Source organism: Sus scrofa, chromosome 4 (genome assembly GCF_054392235.1).
Source record: "Sus scrofa isolate SSC_HxYL_T2T_F1_AM1 chromosome 4, Sscrofa_HxYL_maternal_Yorkshire_Landrace_v2.0, whole genome shotgun sequence".
Lineage (NCBI taxonomy): Eukaryota > Metazoa > Chordata > Mammalia > Artiodactyla > Suidae > Sus > Sus scrofa.
Window position 1 is genome coordinate 504,078 of NC_139386.1, and position 18,195 is coordinate 522,272.

The 18,195-nt window shown below is 61.5% G+C and overlaps 1 protein-coding gene and 1 non-coding gene across 4 annotated transcripts; one reads left to right on the forward strand and one right to left on the reverse strand.

Moving 5' to 3' along the window:
* Nucleotides 1–2,356: 2,356 nt before the first annotated feature.
* On the reverse strand, nucleotides 2,357–11,138 carry LOC106507406 (uncharacterized). Of its 3 annotated transcripts, XR_014843298.1 has the most exons (4): nucleotides 10,610–11,138; nucleotides 9,161–9,367; nucleotides 6,224–7,263; nucleotides 2,357–3,447 (listed from the first exon to the last, which is right to left on the reverse strand). It is a non-coding gene; the product is annotated as an uncharacterized LOC106507406 (transcript). The 3 variants fall into 3 exon arrangements; XR_014843297.1 differs by lacking the exon at nucleotides 10,610–11,138 and having other exon boundaries at nucleotides 9,161–9,688; XR_014843299.1 differs by lacking the exons at nucleotides 9,161–9,367; nucleotides 10,610–11,138 and having other exon boundaries at nucleotides 6,002–9,045.
* A 1,797-nt stretch (nucleotides 11,139–12,935) lies between these two features.
* On the forward strand, nucleotides 12,936–16,302 carry SCRT1 (scratch family transcriptional repressor 1). The gene is made up of 2 exons (XM_021090532.2): nucleotides 12,936–13,194; nucleotides 15,223–16,302. The coding sequence occupies exons 1-2, from the start codon at nucleotides 13,080–13,082 to the stop codon at nucleotides 16,164–16,166; spliced, it is 1,059 nt and encodes a 352-aa protein (XP_020946191.2). The 5' UTR covers nucleotides 12,936–13,079; the 3' UTR covers nucleotides 16,167–16,302.
* The last annotated feature ends 1,893 nt before the right edge of the window (nucleotides 16,303–18,195 follow it).

The following is an 18,195-nucleotide window of genomic DNA, read 5'->3' on the forward strand; positions in this document are numbered from 1 at the left end:
ATCCCACCACCTCTCTTGGTAGTGGCACTGAACTGGTCCTCCCTGGTGTCAGAAGTGCTGACCAAGGCGCAGAAGTCAGAATCTGATTGGTCCGGTCTGAGCCAGGCCCCTCTTCTGGTCCAATCGGCAATGGTTGGGGGTGCAACTGCAGGTCAAGCCCTGTGCGGAGAAAGGGTCTTTCTGGCCAGGGACAGGTCCTGGACTAGACAGTCTCCAAGTTGCAACTGCAGAGCCCTTCAGTGCTCCAGGCCTGCTGGGGCAGGAGACCCAGGATGTCCCTGAAGCGGGCGCCTGCCCACCTGCTGGAAACCCAGCCCCCTGTTCCCCGTCCGGTGGGTGTTCTCCCTTCTGGATGCCTGCAGCTACTGTGGGAGCAGAGAAGGCAGGGCAGCCGGCACTGTCCACCTGGACCTCCCTCAGCACCTTCCCTCAGGGCCGTGCTCATGGCCCAGGCCCAGTGTGTCAGCTGAGTGGCCCAGAACAAGGACCAGCTGCGGAAATCGCAAAATGAAAACGTGGAGGTCGGTGTTAAAAAGTTAAGAATTTCCAGGAGTTGCCATCATGGCACAGTGGTTAATGAATCCGACTAGAAACCATGAGGTTGCTGGTTCGATCCCTGGCCTTGCTCAGTGGGTTAAGGATCCAGCGTTGCCGTGAGCTGTGGTGTAGGTTGCAGATGTGGCTCAGATCTGGTGTTGCTGTGGCTCTGGTATAGGCCGGCAGCAACAGCTCTGATTAGACTCATAGCCTGGGAACCTCCATATGTTGTGGGTGAGGCCCTAAAAAGACAAAAAAAAAAAAAAAAAAAAAGTTAAAAATTTCCAGGAGTTACCATCGTGGGGCAGCAGAAATGAATCTGACTAGGAACAGCCATAGCAATGCAGGATCCAAGCTGCGTCTGTGACCTACACCACAGCTCTTGGAAATGCCAGATCCTTAACCCACTGAGCAAGGCTAGGGATCGAATCTGTGTCCTCATGGGTGCTAGTCAGATTTATTAACTGCTGAGCTACAGCAGGAACACCTCCAAGGGTTCAGTATTGGAGTTGCTATGAGGAGCTGAGAGGTCGCCTGGAGTGCTGAGGGGAGAGGTTTTGGGGAAGAGGGGCCAGGAAACCTAATGGGTACAATGCAGGCCCAAGTTAGGAGACCGGGCAGAGGGGAGGGCCAGGGAAGGGCAGGACTCCCTGGGGAGTGGGGAGGGCGTGGGGAAGGGCCAGGAGGTTGTGGGAGTCGTGCAGGGAGAGAAGGGCAGCTGGGACCTCGGTAGGGCAGCAGGCTGCCGTAGCACAGGGAATTTGCTGGCAGGCTGGAAAGAAGTTTCTGGTTGGGCCCTGGAGCTCGAGGAGCATGGGGAGGAGGGATGGAGGGATCAGGACTTGTGAGCTGGGGGGGATTTCGAGAAGGCAGGGAGGCCCTGGGAAGAGGGGCAGGAGCAGGAAGCACAGCTCTGGAGCCATCATCCCACATGCCTGGCAGTGCATGGGTAGAGAAAGAAAACTGGGGGAGTTCCCGTAATGGCTCAGTGGAATTGAATCTGACGAGTATCCATGAGGACACAGGTTCAATTCCTGCCCTTGCTCAGTGGGTTAAGGATCTGGCGTTGCAGTGAGCTGTGGCATAGGTCACAGACACAGCTTGGATCTGGCGTGGCTGTCACGCAGGCCTGTAGCTACAGCTCCAATTCGACCCGTAGCCTGGGAACCTCCATATGCTGTGGGTGCAGCCCTAAAAAGACAAGAAAGAAAGAAAGAACACACAGAGGGGTTAGGGGACCTATGTTCACTGAGGTGGGGGCTCACCAGGGGTTGGAGGACCCCCTGAAGAGCCTCAGGAGGGGCTGAGCAGCCCTGCAGGAGTGGCGGTGGGTGGGGGGTGCCAAGGGCAGAGAGAACAGGGGGCTGTTTATGGGAGTGAGTGTTCTTTTTTTTTTTTTTGTCTTTTTTGCCATTTCTTGGGCCGCTTCCACGGCATATGGAGGTTCCCAAGCTAGGGGTCCAATCGGAGCTGCAGCTGCCGGCCTACACCAGAGCCACAGCAACGTGGGATCCGAGCCGCGTCTGCGACCTACACCACAGCTCACGGCAACGCCGGATCGTCAACCCACTGAGCAAGGGCAGGGATCGAACCCACAACCTCATGGTTCCTAGTCGGATTCGTTAACCACTGCGCCATGAGGGGAACTCCCTTTCTTTTTTTCTAATTTGGGTGCAGCATGGCTTCTCAATGTGGGATCTTGGTTTCCAGACCAGGATTGAACCCGGGCTACAGCAGTGAAAGCACAAAATTCTAACCACTAGACCACCAGGAAACTCCCTTTTTCACTTGCAAATGCATATTACTGTGCAGGTGGGAATAGCCTCACAGAGAGCTATTTATTATGAAGCAGGTGACAAGGGACATTTGCAAGAAAAACAGTCTTGGCTGGCAGCAGAGAAGACGACTGGGGACACCGTCAGAATGGGGAGCACGCCCCCCTGCCCATCTTCCATTTGTTCCTCAGAAAAGGCCCCCCCCCCCATGTTTAGCTGGCATATAAACCCACCCAATAAAGACTGCATTTTCCAGACCCTGGTCCAGAGAGCCAGGTGGTCTGGCGACTAATTCCTGGCCAAGGCCACATTGTTATGTGTAGGCCAAGGGGGTGGAGCAGGGGGACCCTGAGCCCACCTCCTCCCACAGGGACCAACATTGCAGCTATTTACAGGGAATGAGCAGCAGAAAGGCTCTTCCCAACGAAAGCGAAAGTGAGGAAGAGGGAGCCACACCAGATGGGCAGGAGGGGCGGAGACCAGAGTCAAGACCCCGCCCAGGGGGCGACCCTCTGCGTGATCCAGGTCTGCAAAAGCCCAACCGGCCAGGGGCCAGCCCGCTACCCGCGCGCCCACAGTGGCAGGCCCTGGCAGCGCAGAAGGACCCTGGCAGCCCACACAGAGGGCACGCTGGAGCATACAGCTCTGGTGACCAGAGGGAGGGTGCTGCTGCGTCGCATGGGGGGTCTGCTACAAAAACCGCTTCTCCCAGACTAGGAAACATAACAGATCCACCTGATCCGGAGAAATAAAAGGACCTCCCTGGTGGTGCAGCAGGTTAAGCGCAGCCTCCTGGTTCCTAGTCGGCCTGTTTCCGCGGCGCCTCGACGGGACCTCCAGGGCCCGTGTTCTTGACCTGCTTCACATTTGTCTCTTCATCCAAGCCGATCCGACGCCTTTAAAACTATGTCAGAGTTCCCTTCGTGGCTCAGCAGTTAACGAATCTGACTACCATCCATGAGGATGCAGGTTCGATCCCCGGCCTTGCTCAGTGGGTTAAGGATCCGGCGTTACCGTGGAGCTGTGGTGTAGGTCGCAGACGCAGCTCGGATCTCTCGTTGCTGTGGCTGTGGGGTAGGCCAGCAGCTGTAGCTCCGATTAGAGGTCTAGCCTGGGAACCTCTGTGGGTGCGGCCCTAAAAAGCAAAAAAAAAAAAAAAAAAAAAAAAAAAAAAAAAATTACCTTGCGTCTGGGCTCACTAAGCTTCAGTTTCTTTGTGCCTCTGCACAGAAGCAATTTAGCAAGAGAGGCAAGAAACAGATTTATTAGGATAGGACGTTTGTGAGAGATGCAAGCGGGCAGCCAAGCAAGCTCTGCCTGAGGATCCGGCGGCCGGTTTTATCATCGAAGGGGAGTGGGGGTTGGAAAGCCCTCCTCTCCCTTTCTGAGAGCAGTGAGGTGTGTATTCAAATCAGCTGAAGGGCGGTCCTCAAACTCTTGCCCTGGGTCTGAATCTGAATGCAGGCCTCATCCCATCCCCCGCCCAATGACCTGAAGCAGTTCTCGAACTTCTGCTAGTCGAGCAAACCTGCCTTGTTCTGACGGTGTCCTTGAACTCACAGTGGCCCCCAACATCCGCCAGGTGTCCCTCTTTATCCATGATGCCCTACAGGGACTCCTACAACCACCTGTGCCTACTCCGTCCCTATCAGCGGTAGCTCTGATTGGACCCCTAGCCTGGGAACTTCCATATGTCACAAGTAGGGCCCTAAAAAAAAAAAAAAAAGCTAAATAAATAAATAAAAATTAAAAAAAAATTAAAGCTATGTTGGAGGAGTTCCCATTGTGGTTCAGTGGATTAAGGACCCGAAGCTGTCTCTGTGAGGGTATGGGGTTTTTTGGTTTGTTTTGACTTTTTTTTTTTAAAGGGTCACGTCCACGGCACATGGAGATTGCCAGGCTAGCTGCTGAATTGGAGCTGTAGTCGCTGGCCTACCCTACTGCCACAACAACGCCAGTTAAGAGCCTCATCCATGGCCTACACCACAGCTCATGGCAATGCAGTATCCTTAACCCACTGAGTGAGGCCAGGGATTGAACCTGCATGCTCATGGATACTAGGCAGATTCGTTTCCAATGAGCCATGACCGGAACTCCTGAGGGTATGGGTTTGATCCCTGGCCTCACTGAGTGGGTGAAGGATCGTGCCTTGCCCGAAACTGTGGCCCAGGCCTCAGTGGCAGCTCCGATTCAACCCACGACCCTTATGCTGAGCTCTGGCTGCTGCCTTTCCGCTGTCCCTGTGTTCCTCCCTTAGGATCGTTAACTCCTGAGACCTGCTCCAGGACAACGCCACGGCCAGGCCTAGATCATGAAACAGCTCAGACCAGGGAGTTCCCGTCGTGGCGCAGTGGTTAACGAATCCGACTAGGAACCATGAGGTTGCGGGTTCGGTCCCTGCCCTTGCTCAGTGGGTTAACGATCTGGCGTTGCGGTGAGCTGTGGTGTAGGTCGCAGACGCGGCTCGGATCCCGCGTTGCTGTGGCTCTGGCGTAGGCCTGTGGCTACAGCTCCGATTCGACCCCTAGCCTGGGAACCTCCATAGGCCGCAAGAGTGGCCCAAGAAATGGCAAAAAAAAAAAAGACAAAAAAAACCCAAAACAGCTCAGACCAAAACCACCTTCTTCTTTTCTAAAAATCTTTATTTTTTTATTTACTTATTTATTTTTGCTTTTTAGGCCCGCACCCACAGCATATGGAAGTCCCCAGGCTAGGGGTCCAGTTGGAGCTATAGCTGCCGGCTTACACCTCAGCCACAGCAACACAGGATCTGAGCCTCATTTGCGACCTACACCACGGCTCACGGCAACGCCAGATCCTTAACCCACTGAGCAAGGCCAGGAATTGAAACTGCAACCTCACGGTTCCTAGTCAGATTCATTTCCACTGCACCACAATGGGGGCTCTGAAAACGGCTTCTCATGTCAAAGAAGCTATGCCTGGTTTTCTTTCTTTGGGGACCCTGAGCCCTATTCGCTTACAATTCATCGGAAAAGTCGGCTGCTGCCAGAGCACCCCAGAGGTCCTCCCACCCCACAGAGACAGCCCGCGTGGCCTCTCCTCCATGGGCATCCCCACTTCCTGTGTCGCCACTGGGCACCCAGGAGGAAGCCTCGGAGGGCCAAGCCCCCAGAGGCCGTGTTTGCCAAGCCTCTGCTTTGGTCTCTTTCACTGACGCCCCATGGCCAAGGCTGAGTCCACAGAGGAGGGTGCGCACAGAGGCCTAAGCCTGGGCGGGGTCACGTCTGTTGGGCTTCAAGGCTGCTTCCAGGAGATCGAACTCCAAGCCTCTGGCCAAGACAAGAATGACCAGACCTGGAGCTCCCGTCATGGCTCAGCGGGTTACAGACTCGACTAGTACCCATGAAGATGTGGATTCGATCCCTTCCCTGGCCTCACTCAGTGGGTTAAGGATCCGGCACTGCAGCCGAAGCCTGATTCTGGCATTGCTGTGGCTGTGGCGTAGGGTGGCAGCTGCAGCTCTGATTGGACCCCTCGCCTGGGAACGTCCGTATGCTAAGGGTGTGGCCCTAAAAAAAGAGGAAATCAGACCCTCACCATCGCCCCACCTGTCTCATGGTAATGCCTCCTCCCCACCTGGAGCAACGGGGCTACTCCTTCCTGCCTAACTAGGAAAGGGATGTGGCCCACACCCCGCCGCCTAGAGGTCTTCTACACCCCGAGCCCACCTGCTCTTTCCCCAGCAGGTCAGCAGGTCAGCAGGTGCAGCCTAAGGGGTCCTCCCCCTGGGCTCGGAAACAGACACAGCCAGGTGCTCTCTCACCAGGAAGTCCTCCTGCTGCGCTGGCGGCTCTGAAATTGGGGGGGCAGGGTCTGCCAGGGTTGCCCACCCTCGGCGACTGCCTGGACGTGCTTCCCAGGGAGTGACCTGGGGTGATCAGAGGGCTCACCTTGCTTGTCACTCTCAGATGTCACTGTCCGTCATCGACTGACGTGCAGTGTCTTGAGAGCCACTGCTTGCTGATTTCCTCCAGTGCTTGAGCTGTTTCGATAGGCTGGTAACTCGCGTTCCTGTAACTGCCTCTGTGCTGGAGGCGGACATCCGCCGACGCTCCTTTGGAGCTCGGCCCCGCTGACGGTCACGTCCATGTCCTGACCCTCGCTGCTTTCTGCGCTCGGCTGCAGAGGCGGGGCCTCCCCCAGTATTTGCGGCCCAAGGGCCGTGGCCTCCAGTGGCTGGATAACAGCTCCCAGGCGCCCACCGTCCTTTCTTCGGCCTTTCAACAGAGCTGAGCCACACCCGCCCATCAGCTCTGCCGTGACAGTGGCTCCCTCGCATTCCGAACACCTGGTCCAGCGGGCCCGTCGGTGCGTCCCCATCCTGTGGGATCCCTGCTCACCACCGATGAATGTCTTCCCCCCGGGACCCCAGCCTCATGCCCGGGCCTGTCTGTGCCCCACGTGCAGCAGTGCCCCACGCTCAGGCAGTGCCGGCCAGGCAGTGAGCGAGCCTGCCCAAGCCCATCAGACAGTTCCCGACTAAAGCTCCTGGGCTGGGGTCTCCAAGACGGCGACTCGGAGGCAGTGGTAGACAAGGTGTCTTGACGGCCCCGTGGAGGAAAGAGAGGAAGCAGGGTGCCAAGGCCAGCTCAGCACACGGCGAGAGCTGCGCGGTCAGAATGGCTCACCAGAGGCGTCCGTGTGAGGCCCAAATGGCAGGCCCCTTGCTCTCGCATCCATCAGCCTTGGGAGGCAGGCCACCACTCAAAGGCCAGGACGCGGGGCCAGGGGCCATGGCTGGGCCCTCTGACAGCTGGAGGTGTCCACTTCAAGAACTGGGCCAAAGTCCTTCCTGGAAGGACGCGGGGGCGATGCGTCATGTGCGCACCACAAAGAAAACCCCAGAAGTGGCGATGGGGGATGGGAGGGAGGCCTCCTAGAATTCAGAAGAGTGACCTGCTGTCCGGTGGGAAGTGTGGTCCTCGGCGGCCTGGTCCCCGAGGGAGTGAGACAGTTCAGGGGCAGCAGAGGACACAGCTCGTGGACCCCGTGGACCCCTCCCTCTGGGAAGGGAGCAGGCTCCAGGCCGTGCAGGTGTGAATGTTCCAGAGCCAATGCTGAGTGAAAGTGTGAGCTCCACAGGTCAGGAAATCCACGTTGCGCTAGGAACTTCGGGCTGCCAGACGGCCGGCCAAGCTTCTGTGCAGCTCAGGCAGGATGGCAGCCCGATGCCTGCTGGTGGAGCCTCCCGCTTGGTGGCCCAGGTGCCATCCTCGGCTCACCGCCTGCCCCTCTTCTTCCTCCTCCACCTGGAGAGCTCACTCTCTCACTCTTCCTGTTCCCACTCTGCTGCCTCCTTTAAAGCTCCCCCCAGAAAAATTTTTAAAAAATAAAAAAATAAATTAAAGGCGTTCTCGCTGTGGCTCAGCAAAAATGAAGCTGACTACTACACATGAGGATGCAGGTTCAACCCCTGGCCTCACTCAGTGGGTTAAGGATCCTGCATTTCTGTGGCTGTGGTGTAGGCTGGCAGCTGCAGCTCTGATTCGACCCCTAGCCTGGAAACTTCCATATGCCACAGGTGTAGCCCTAAAAAAAGAAAAGCCCCCCAATCCTCTAAATTTGTATTTTTGTTGTTTAATTTGCATGTCTCTCCTGGTGAAGCCTTCTCTCTTGTGTAGTAAATTTCCTGTTAACCCTTCGGGGGATCGGCGTCTCTGTTCAGTGCCAAGTTCACTTGATATCAGTTGTTTCACTAGCAGAATATTAGCCATTGACGTACTTACTGCAAGTATTTTCTACTGCTTTGATATCTGCCCTTTGTTTTTCTGGGTCTTTTCGAGCGGACATTTTCAGGTGCATCAAGCCTCCACTGTAGATCTATCACTCCCATCCCAGCAGGGACCGGTCTGCCTCGAGCCCCCGTCGGCATGAGCCCCTCCCAGCACACACCACATGTTTGGGAGCAAAGCTCCCCCCCGATCCTGAAACCCTCCCCTGGATCTGGGCACCAGCCATGCCCCCAGGTTCCTCAGCCCTGTCACTCAGCAGGCCCCCACAGCGGGCTCCCTTCCTGCCAGCCTTCCTGGGGCTGCCTTTTCTCTCTGCCTCGCCCTGGGCCTCGCCACCGTCTGCAGCCCCTTTCCCATTCCTGCTGCACTGACCACCCACCCCAGCCCTTGCTGTGGGCATCACGCCCCATCGCTGTCATGTGTGAATGCCTGGTGGTCTCAGGATTCTTGAGGCCCACCTCTCAGCTCTCAGCCCCTCAGTGTTGGCCTCTTCCTCCTGTCAGTGGCCCCCTTGTCTTCCACCTCAATGATACCCTCGACCCTGTCACTTCCAGGGGCCCCCACGTTTCAGTTCAACACCGGTCTCTCTGACCATCAGCCCCCTCCTGGCTCGAGCACTCCTGACCCAGCATAGCGCCCCCACGATGCCGTCCTCACCCTCCTCCCCGGGTCCAATTCCCCAGGCAATGCTACCACCCTTGTACACCATGACTCAGATGCCTCTTGGTAGCTCACCCAGCCAAAGCCCAAAGCTGGATAAACTCAAGCTTTCTGCTTATCCCCACTGGCCTCGCTGCTTCTTCTCAAAGACAGCCAATCACAGCATCTCTGGAGTAGACATCAAGGACCACAACCATCTCTCAGGCTAGCCTTTGCCCGCTTCCTCTCCTGCTTCAACTTCTGACAGCCCCCCCTCATGCACTTGCCCTTCTGTGGCCTAGGATTTCTGCCCGCATACCCCCTACTGGGACCACAGGGCCTCTGCATGGGTTGTCTTCCCCAGGACAGTTCGGTTTCAGTAGCTTCCACGGCTTGTCTTCCCCAAGGTCCTTTACCCCTTGCCCTCATCATCCAAGCTTTCACCGGTCTACTCACCTTTCTGCTTAGCATCTCTGTCCTGGGCTGGGCCGTGGGCTCCATGAGCACAGAGGCCAGTGTCTGCTGGCCCTGCCCCCAAACGCGCTCTTCAGAGCACAGGCAGATGTTCAATAAAGATGAGTGGGGTGAAGGCGGAAATTGCTCCAGATACACCAACTGGAACAGAGGGTAGGGCCAGGGTGGGCACACTCAGGACTCCTGGACCTGCTGGGGGCAAAGTGCTGAGGTTAAAACACTGGAAGTCGGAGTTCCCGTCATGGCGCAGTGGTTAAAGAATCCGACTAGGACCCATGAGGTTGCAGGTTCGGTCCCTGCCCTTGCTCAGTGGGTTGACGATCCGGCGTTGCCGTGAGCTGTGGTGTAGGTTGCAGACACGGCTCGGATCCTGTGTTGCTGTGGCTCTGGTGTAGGCTGGCGGCTACAGCTCCAATTCAACCCCTAGCCTGGGAACCTCCATATGCCTATGCTGAGGGAGCGGCCCAAGAAATGGCAAAAAGACAAAAAAAAAAAAAAAAAAAAAAAAAAGCCACTGGAAGTCTCCCCCTTAAAGTTCGGCTTTTCAGTAACATGGGACCTGCTGGGCCTGGAGGCAGCACATCCCTGACGCAGAGGGAGGCAGAGGAACACAGAACAATCACCAAATCCTTCCTATCCGACCTGGGCTGGGCCCAGCTGCTGCAATGTGAGCCAGGACAAGGGGAACAGAGACCCCGAGGCTCTATGGGGGGCGGTCCATGCAATGGCCTGGAGTATGGGAGCACCCTGCAAACTCCTAGGTCTGTCGGGGGCCAAAGTGGTCTTGCCTTGGGACCCCAGCCTCCTCTCTTGCCACAAAGCCCCTGACACCTCCAGTTCTCAGTGGGAGAGACTCAGGGTGGCCTCAGGTGGAGGAGGGCTGAAAAAAACATGGGTATTTCCAACTGTCTTTCCCAAGCCTCTCCTAGCTGGACCACACAACACGGGGGCGGGGGGGGGCGCACAGTGACCTCAGATATCAGGGTGGTGGCAGGGATGCTGCAAAGGAGGTGGAGTGAAGAGGACCAAGTAATTGCTCCTGGGCCTCATGTGCACTCCGAACCCTGGGCGCTTCGGACTGATGGCCAAGGCCTGGGCCCAGCTGCCCCTCCCAGGGGACAGGGGCAGGGACTGCAGGCTCTACCCCAGCAAGCCAGGGCAAGGTCGGCCTGAATGATCCCCTGGAGAGCTGCGGCCGAGGGACACATGTGTTGGTGCTCTGATGGCCTGTCCATCAAGAGGGTTGGGGGCCGCAGGGATGGGGACCTCGAGCAGGAACAGAGGAACCCACGGATGAAGGAACAGAGACAGGAGGGAAAAGTGAAGGGGGTGGAGGAATGAGAGTGAAGAAAGGTGCGGAGGGAGGGACAAAGAATGGGGCAGGAGGGTGGAAGGATGAGGGAAGGGCCGGAGGAACAAAAGTACACCGACCTAGAGACTGGGCGACTGGGACTAACGGAGGGGGACAGGGATGCGGTGGGTCCGCAGCACTGGGCGGATCGTCTGGGAGGAGGCGGTGAAGGGGTGAAGGGACTGCGCCTGGCACGTCCCGCTGGCGCCCCGAGGGTTCGCCTGGTAATTAGGCCTGGGTCCAGATGGGCCCCCAGTCCCGCAATCAAAATGCTAATTGGCCCCGGGCCTCCGGCTGCGCCTTTGCCTGGCCCCCTTGGGAGGGGGCAGGGACAAGCGGCTCGGCCAAGGGGATCCCTGTCCCCGCCCCCACTGCGGGCCCTGCCGGCTGCGGCTCTGCGATAAGGGGGAGGCCGAGCCCTGCCCCCGCCCCTCGGGAGCAACTGCCACGCAAGATGAATACCCCAGCGCTGCCACAAAGCGGGCCTGTGGTCTCCGCCGCGCCCCAGGGCCGGGCCGGCTCGCTCAGTCACCCTCGCTGGGCTCCTGGGCTGAGATGCGGGAGGAAACCGGGAGCCCGGCAGGCTCCAGGGCGCTGAGCTCAGCACTCCAGGCACGCCCCCGAAGGCGTCCCCCCCCGCCCCGCGTGGCCCTCCCGCCGCGCGCTCCCGGCCGGTGTCCGCGGGCACGCCGTGCCGCCCCGCACAAGGTCACCGCGTGCAGTGATGGGTGAGCGCGCGCCCCCGCCTGGCGCGCGCTGCTCGTTCGGACGCGCCGCGACACTCCCGGGAGCCGTCCCTGCGACCTTGGTCCCCAGAGACAGCGGGCCGCGTGGGGGCGCGCGCCTAGCTTGGAGATCCGAATTGCTGGGAGAGGGCGGGTGAGGGGACAATGGCGGCACCGGGCCCTAATTGGGGACATATGTCCCCGCGTGCGGCCATTGTGCGGCCCGGAACTCGCCGCACCCCCGCGCCCGCCATTGGCTGCTGAGCGTGACGTCATAGGGGCTGCAAACCCGGGGCGGCCGGGGGCAGGGTTATCCGCCTGGTTGCGGGGCCGCGTGGGGGAGCTGCAGGCGCGCGGAAGGGCAGAAAACCGCCAATGAAACCGAATTTCTGGAGCAAGGACATGGCAGCCCCTCTCCCCCTTCACACCCCACTCGCTGCGTCGCCGTTGCGCTCGACCTCCGCCCCTCGGGAGAAAGGCGGGGGTGTTGGAGGCCTCTCCAGCGGGCACGGGGTCAGCCCGGGTGACAGAGTGGCAGAGAGTCACTGCGGCACAGGGCGCGCGCAGCACTTCCACACTGCGCTTTCGCTGCCTCAGCATTCGCCGCCTCGCCTCCCGCCTCCCCCATCTGCCCCCGCAGATCCCTAGCCTCCGCACCCGAAAGCTGGGCTGGCTGGACCACTCTAGGGCCCGCCCTGCGTTCCTCCCCCAAAGATCCCACGTCGGGGCTTGAGGGTCTCGGGCCTGTTTCCACCCTTCCCCCTACGCCCGACAATGCTGTGGGCCGCTGGGCCTCGGTTCCCGGCGGCTCTTTGGGAACTCCGCACGAGCGGGGTCCGCGGCATCCCCAAGACCCCTCCCTGGAGACCCTGGCGGGGGCCCGGCCCAAAGCAGCCATTTCCGCCGACCTCTCCCCCACTCCTCCCTCCCCCTCCTTCAGCTCCTGGGCTTTAAAAGCCGGAGGCTGGGCTGGGCCACGGGCAGAGGCGGCCGCGGGCGCAGGAGGCCGGGCGCAGGAGCTGTCCGAGCCTCGAGCCCCGCCCCCGGAGCCCCCGTCCCTCCCTCCCACCTCCCTTCGGCCCGCCCTCCCTGCGCACCCCTCCCCCCGAGGACCCCCGCCCCCCGCCCGCCGCCGCCGCTCGCTCGGGCTGCAGAACAATAAAGCAAGCCTCCCAGAGACCCCCGCCGAGGACCCCCGCCCGGCGGCCGAGCCCCCGCGGCCCGCCCCTCGCTGCCTGCGCCGGCGGAGCGCGCCCGGGCGCTGGCCGAGGTGCTGGCCGGGCCGGCGCTGGCCGCGGTGCTGAAGCTGCCGGCGCTCCGGCCGCCGCCGCCGCGTTCTCCCGGCCCCGCGCCGCCACCCCCGGGGGCATGGGGGGTCGCTGACTGAGGCTCCGCCGCCGCGGCGGGGGGGAGGGGAAGGGGGCCGCGGAGCCGGGCCAGCCCTGCACCCACTCGCAGCCTCCGGGCCCGGGACGGAGCCGCTCCCCCCCCTCCCCGCCCCCCCAGCCTCCTCCCCCGCCTGTCCAGGGGCGGCACTGCGGGCTGGGAAGCCGGGACCAGAGGAGGAAAGGAAGGAAGGAAGAAGGAAGAGAAGAAGAGAAGAGAAGGAGGGAAGGAGAAGAAGAGGGATCCGGAGGAGCAGAGGAGGAAACGCAAGACAGGCAGGCAGGAGAGAGGACGGCACTCGTGCGGCAGCATCCAAAGGCCAGAGTGGGGACTCGTGCTGCTTCCGCCGCTCCTCGGATGGTGACGGGGCCTCGCCGCGGCCGCAGCCCCCCCGCGTCCCGGCTCCGCAGGCCCACAGCGCCGGAGCCCCGCAGGAATCATGCCCAGATCCTTCCTGGTCAAGAAGGTCAAACTTGACACGTTCTCCTCGGCAGACCTCGAGAGCTCTTACGGGCGCGCCCGAAGCGACCTCGGCGTGCGACTGCAGGAGAAAGGTGCGAGCTGGGATGAGGCTGAGGGCGGTGAGGGGTCCGGGGCAATGCTGGGAGGGGGTAGAGGGCCAGAATGTAGGGCTGGAGGGAGCAGGAGTCCCAGGAAATAGACCAGAGCGAACCAGAACCAGTAGGAGGCGGTGGCTGGAGAGGGGCTTGGGAGGGGATGGAGATGGGGGTGGGGTGGGGAGAGGGAAACGCAGAGACAGGCCCGAACCGAGCCAAGGCTGGGCCGGGAGAGTGTCAATGCAGGAGGGAATGTGGGGAACGGAGGTCAAGAACAGGAGGTACACACTGACCCACACCCTGACCTGTGGTGGGGCAAACACAGCATGGACACCTGCTGACATGACAGGAGCCAGCGATGCATGCAAACCCACTCAGAAAACTGAGCCTGCCTCAGAACCCTCTTCTCTTCTTTGGCTACACCTCCAGGACCCCCTGCTAGGGCCAGCAGGGAAGCGCTATGAGCTCCAGGGAGTAGCCATGTGGTCCTGGGGGCCGCCCACCTGTCAGGGCGAAGGTACCAGCAGAGGCAGCAGCAGTATCCTCCCTCCATCCAGGGTCAGGAAGAAGGGTGTGGGCAGGTGGTCTGTGGGCGGGCAGGGGAAGTCCAAAGTGGCGGAGGCAGGGGAGGCTCTTTGTGTAAGGGTGCCCAAATTCAAGGACAACTGTGAACATGCAGACAAGGGGTCCAGGAGTGCCAGCAGACTGGGGTGGTAAAACAAGTGTGACCTGCGGGAACATAAGCCTGTGTGCACCCATGTGATTGCGTGTGGCCATGTGACTGTGTGCGCTTGTGTGTGACCCTGTATGAGTGTGTGCCTGCTTGTGTGCCACTACATGGGACCATGTGACTCTGAGGCTGTTATGCACCCATGTGACTGGTGACCCTAGCTGAGAGGGTGTCAGGGGATGGCTGCATGTCTGACCCTGCATGAGTAGGCGGTGTATGCCTGAATCAGCCTGCAGCCTACACAGAGGGGACTCCAGGCTTGACAGTGTCTGAGAGGCTGAGCGTAACCCTGAAGAAGCCAGAGCCAGTATTGTGTGGGGTGTGCGTTTGTGACTTTGAGGTTGTGAGATCCGTCTCATGCCTTGAGAACAACTGCAGTTACAGCATGAATAATGCTGCTGGCCTGCAGTTTGTCCCTGTGAAGGTGTCCCCTGGCGGATGCCCTGGCACTGTCCCCAACACAGCCTCTTATTGGTCACCTTTGCTGGGGCTTGGGAAGGCCCCCACAAAGGATTAGGGCCTGAAGGAAGAGGGTAATGTGGAGCGAGGGTTCAGGATGACCGAAGGCGGGGGGGCGGGGGGGGGAGCAGAGTGATTGGCAAGAGGTAGATCTGGAGCCGAAGAGGATCAAGTCTAGTGAGTAGTGGGAGAACCCGGAGATGAAAGGGAGGTGCTAGAGGGGTCGGGGGAGGTAGTAGTCTCCAGGGCTTGTTGGGGGACCTGGAACCCCAGAGAGGGGGCAGCACTGAGGCTGCGGGCGGTTCTCGGCCCAGTGGAAAAGCTGGTGGGAACCACGGTTAGCGGGAGCGCCGGGGTCCCTGGACAGGCAGTCCTGGCTTTGTGCGCTGCGGGTCCGCAGTGTGTTGCATAATCAGGGAAAACTGCTGAAGTGGGGAGAACCCGAGGGGGAGGGAAAGGGGGAGGGGGAGGAGAGGGGGCGGCGGGGAAGGAGGGCGAGGGAAGCGCCGCCCCTCCCCCCTGACCTTGAAGCTCGGCTTCAAGGGAGGGGGGCAGCCGCGCCCGAAGATGCGACTCTTTCCTCCTCCTGCGAGGGTGGGGCGGGCAGGCGGCGGGGCGGAGCCGGCCGGGCCCTGTCTCATCTCTCCTCTCCTCTCTTCCCCTCCCCGCTGTCTCCATCCTCCCTGCCCCGCGGTCCCTTGGCCCCTTATCCTTTGTCCTCCTCCTGGTTCCCTTCCTCCCGGACCCCGGTGTCTCCCGCCTCTCGCCCGCGTGTGTCTCACCCGCTGCCCGCTTTCCCTCCCGCTGTCTGCCTGTCTGTCCGCCTCGGCCCATAGGATACCTCAACGACTACGCGGGGCCCGCCTCCGTCTACGATGGCGACGCCGAGGCGGCCTTGCTCAAAGGGCCGTCCCCGGAGCCCATGTACGCTGCGGCCGTGCGGGGAGAGCTGGGCCCGGCGGCCGCGGGTTCGGCGCCGCCGCCCACCCCGCGCCCGGAGCTGGCCACAGCCGCGGGTGGCTACATCAACGGCGACGCGGCGGTCAGCGAGGGCTACGCCGCTGACGCCTTCTTCATCACTGACGGGCGCTCCCGCCGCAAGGCCGCCAATGCCAACGCGGCCGCCGCCCCCTCCACGGCCTCGGCGGCGGCCCCCGACGGCGACGGCGGAGGTGGGGTCGGGGCGGGGTCCCGCGGTGCTGGGTCGGGGGCCGCGGGTCGGAGCGGCGCGCGCGCGGGGGCGGGCACCGAGGCGCGCTCAGGGCCCGGGGCCGGCGGCGCGGGAGGCCGGCACGCTTGCGGCGAGTGCGGCAAAACGTACGCCACGTCGTCGAACCTGAGCCGCCACAAGCAGACGCACCGAAGCCTGGACAGTCAGCTGGCTCGGCGCTGCCCGACGTGTGGCAAGGTGTACGTGTCCATGCCGGCCATGGCCATGCACCTGCTCACGCACGACCTGCGCCACAAGTGCGGCGTGTGCGGCAAGGCCTTCTCCAGGCCCTGGCTGCTGCAGGGGCACATGCGCTCCCACACCGGGGAGAAACCCTTCGGCTGTGCGCACTGCGGCAAGGCCTTCGCCGACCGTTCCAACCTGCGCGCGCACATGCAGACGCATTCGGCCTTCAAGCACTTCCAGTGCAAGCGCTGCAAGAAGAGCTTCGCGCTCAAGTCCTATCTCAACAAGCACTATGAGTCGGCCTGCTTCAAGGGCGCCGCCGGTGGCGGCCCCCCAGCCCCGGCGCCCGCCGCGCCGCCGCAGCTCAGCCCCGTGCAGGCCTAGGGCGGGAGTGCCTCCGCCAGCCGGGTCGGCTCTCAGCAATACGGGCCCCCAGGGAAGTCTCCGCCGGCGACCAGGCGGAGGGGCCGGAGGGCGGGCCCCTCCTCACAGCAATAGGGGGAGGGGCCCGGCCCCGCCCCGCCCGCCAGGGGCCTTGCCAGCCCCTTCAAGCAATAGGGTCCCGAGGGGAGACCCATCCCGAACCCCCTCCCTTCCTCTCCAGGGTGCCCCAGGCTTTTTTTTTTTTTTCCCAGCAATAGGGTCGAGGAGACCCAGAACCGAACCTCATCTCGGAGTTAGGTCTCTGAAGACCGGGGTGGGGTGAGGTAGGAAGCGCCCCCCTCCTTCCTCTTCTGCGCCCCTGGATCGCGTCGCAGAGACTCAGGTCTTCCCCAACCCTTCCCAAGCCTTCCAGGGCCAGGCCTGCGGCCTAGACGTCCAGGGAGCCAGTCCTTCCCCGGCAGCAGGCGGGGGAGGAGCAGGACGGGGGGCTGCAGAGGCGTCCCTCCTCCTCAGTGTTCGTTGACCCCCGGGAGTGTTAGACGCATTGGGGATCGGGGAGGGGGGCGGATGCGGCACCTCTCTCCCGTGGGTTCCTTTCGGGGCCTCAATCCGAGCCGCTTTCCTACCCTCGCCTCGCATCCTCTGCCAAATCCGAATTCTTCCAGCCCAGTTTCCCCGGGTTCTGTCCTCCATAACGAATAATAATGACGCATATCAAATCGCATGGACTTATCCGACATCCTCAGACCCCGATCCCGCCCGGCCCCGGGGCCCCCTCCCTCGTACCCGGGCATTCGGTGTTGGAGGACGGATTCCTGGGGCCCGGCAGGCAGGCCTGGGCACAGCCCTCTATACACCTCTCTGTATTCGCTTTGCGGGTAAAGCCCCCTGGGGGGGTTGCGGATGCGTCGGGTTTCTTTCTTTCTGTATTTGTACGTTTTATTTATGAACGGATTGCACTCGGGTCAGGGAGGGGGCGTTGAGGCCCCCATCCTTCCCGCCGACGCCCGGGGCTTGGGATGTCCAGGATCTCTTTCCCCGCCCCTGAACCCCGCCCCATCTGGGCTCCGCCTCTTGAGAGCCTCAGGCCCCGCCTCTCAGAGGCCAGCCCCCTCCCCGGAGCTCCAGACCCCGCCCTCATTCTGTTGCCAACTTAACGCCCGTCTATGCCAAAGCCTCGGCGGCGACCCCGCCCCAAGGGCCCGCCCCATTGGCCGCCGCCTTTGTGACGTCACTGCATGCAGCCCCAACCCTCCTCCCGTCCCTTCCCGGGGCTGCCCGCTCCCTGTCCCTCTTAGTTAGCCGAAGCCGACTATAGAGCAATAATGCGCACTGCATGCGAAGCTGCCGCCGCCTCTAGAGTTACTGAGAATCAGGTATCCCCCTGCCCTACTCACCCCATAGGCCCCTAGATCAGGGACGCTGCGCGGGGCCGGACGCGCAGACTTTCTTTCCCCTCCCTCTCCGTACCCCACTTCCCACGGCAGAGGCCGGCGGGTGTAATGGTTTCAGGGGCGGGGCGGGGCAGTTGCCCCCCAAGACCACTCCTTCAGTCGTCCATCACCCACCAACCGTTCATTAGGCACCTACTAAGTGTCAGGCCCGCTGCTGAGTCCGCCAGGGACGTGGCAACCTGCAGGGGGTGTATGTTCGTGACAGGGGCCCTTTGGGCTTGGGTAGGCCAGGGATGGCTGCAGATGCAGAGGGAGCCGCGGTCCCTAGACCCAACCGTGGGCCCCTCCCCCCTCCCCACCCCAGCCCGGGTCCAGTGTTGGACACAGTGGGGCTCTGCCTTTGATTTGGGCCTGGTGGCACAGGCCCATGACCCCAAGGCCCAGCACCACCAGGGCCACCCACACTGAATTTGATTCCTTCCAGCCCACCCTGGCATCAGCAGCTCTGTCATGTCAAGCCAGGGCCCCAGGATGGACAAAAGGTGCACGCTGGAGTATCTGACCTGGCTAGCCCCATCCTCGTGGGTACCAAGCCCGGCTGCCATCCAGCTGCACCCACAGGGGTGGATGTGGAC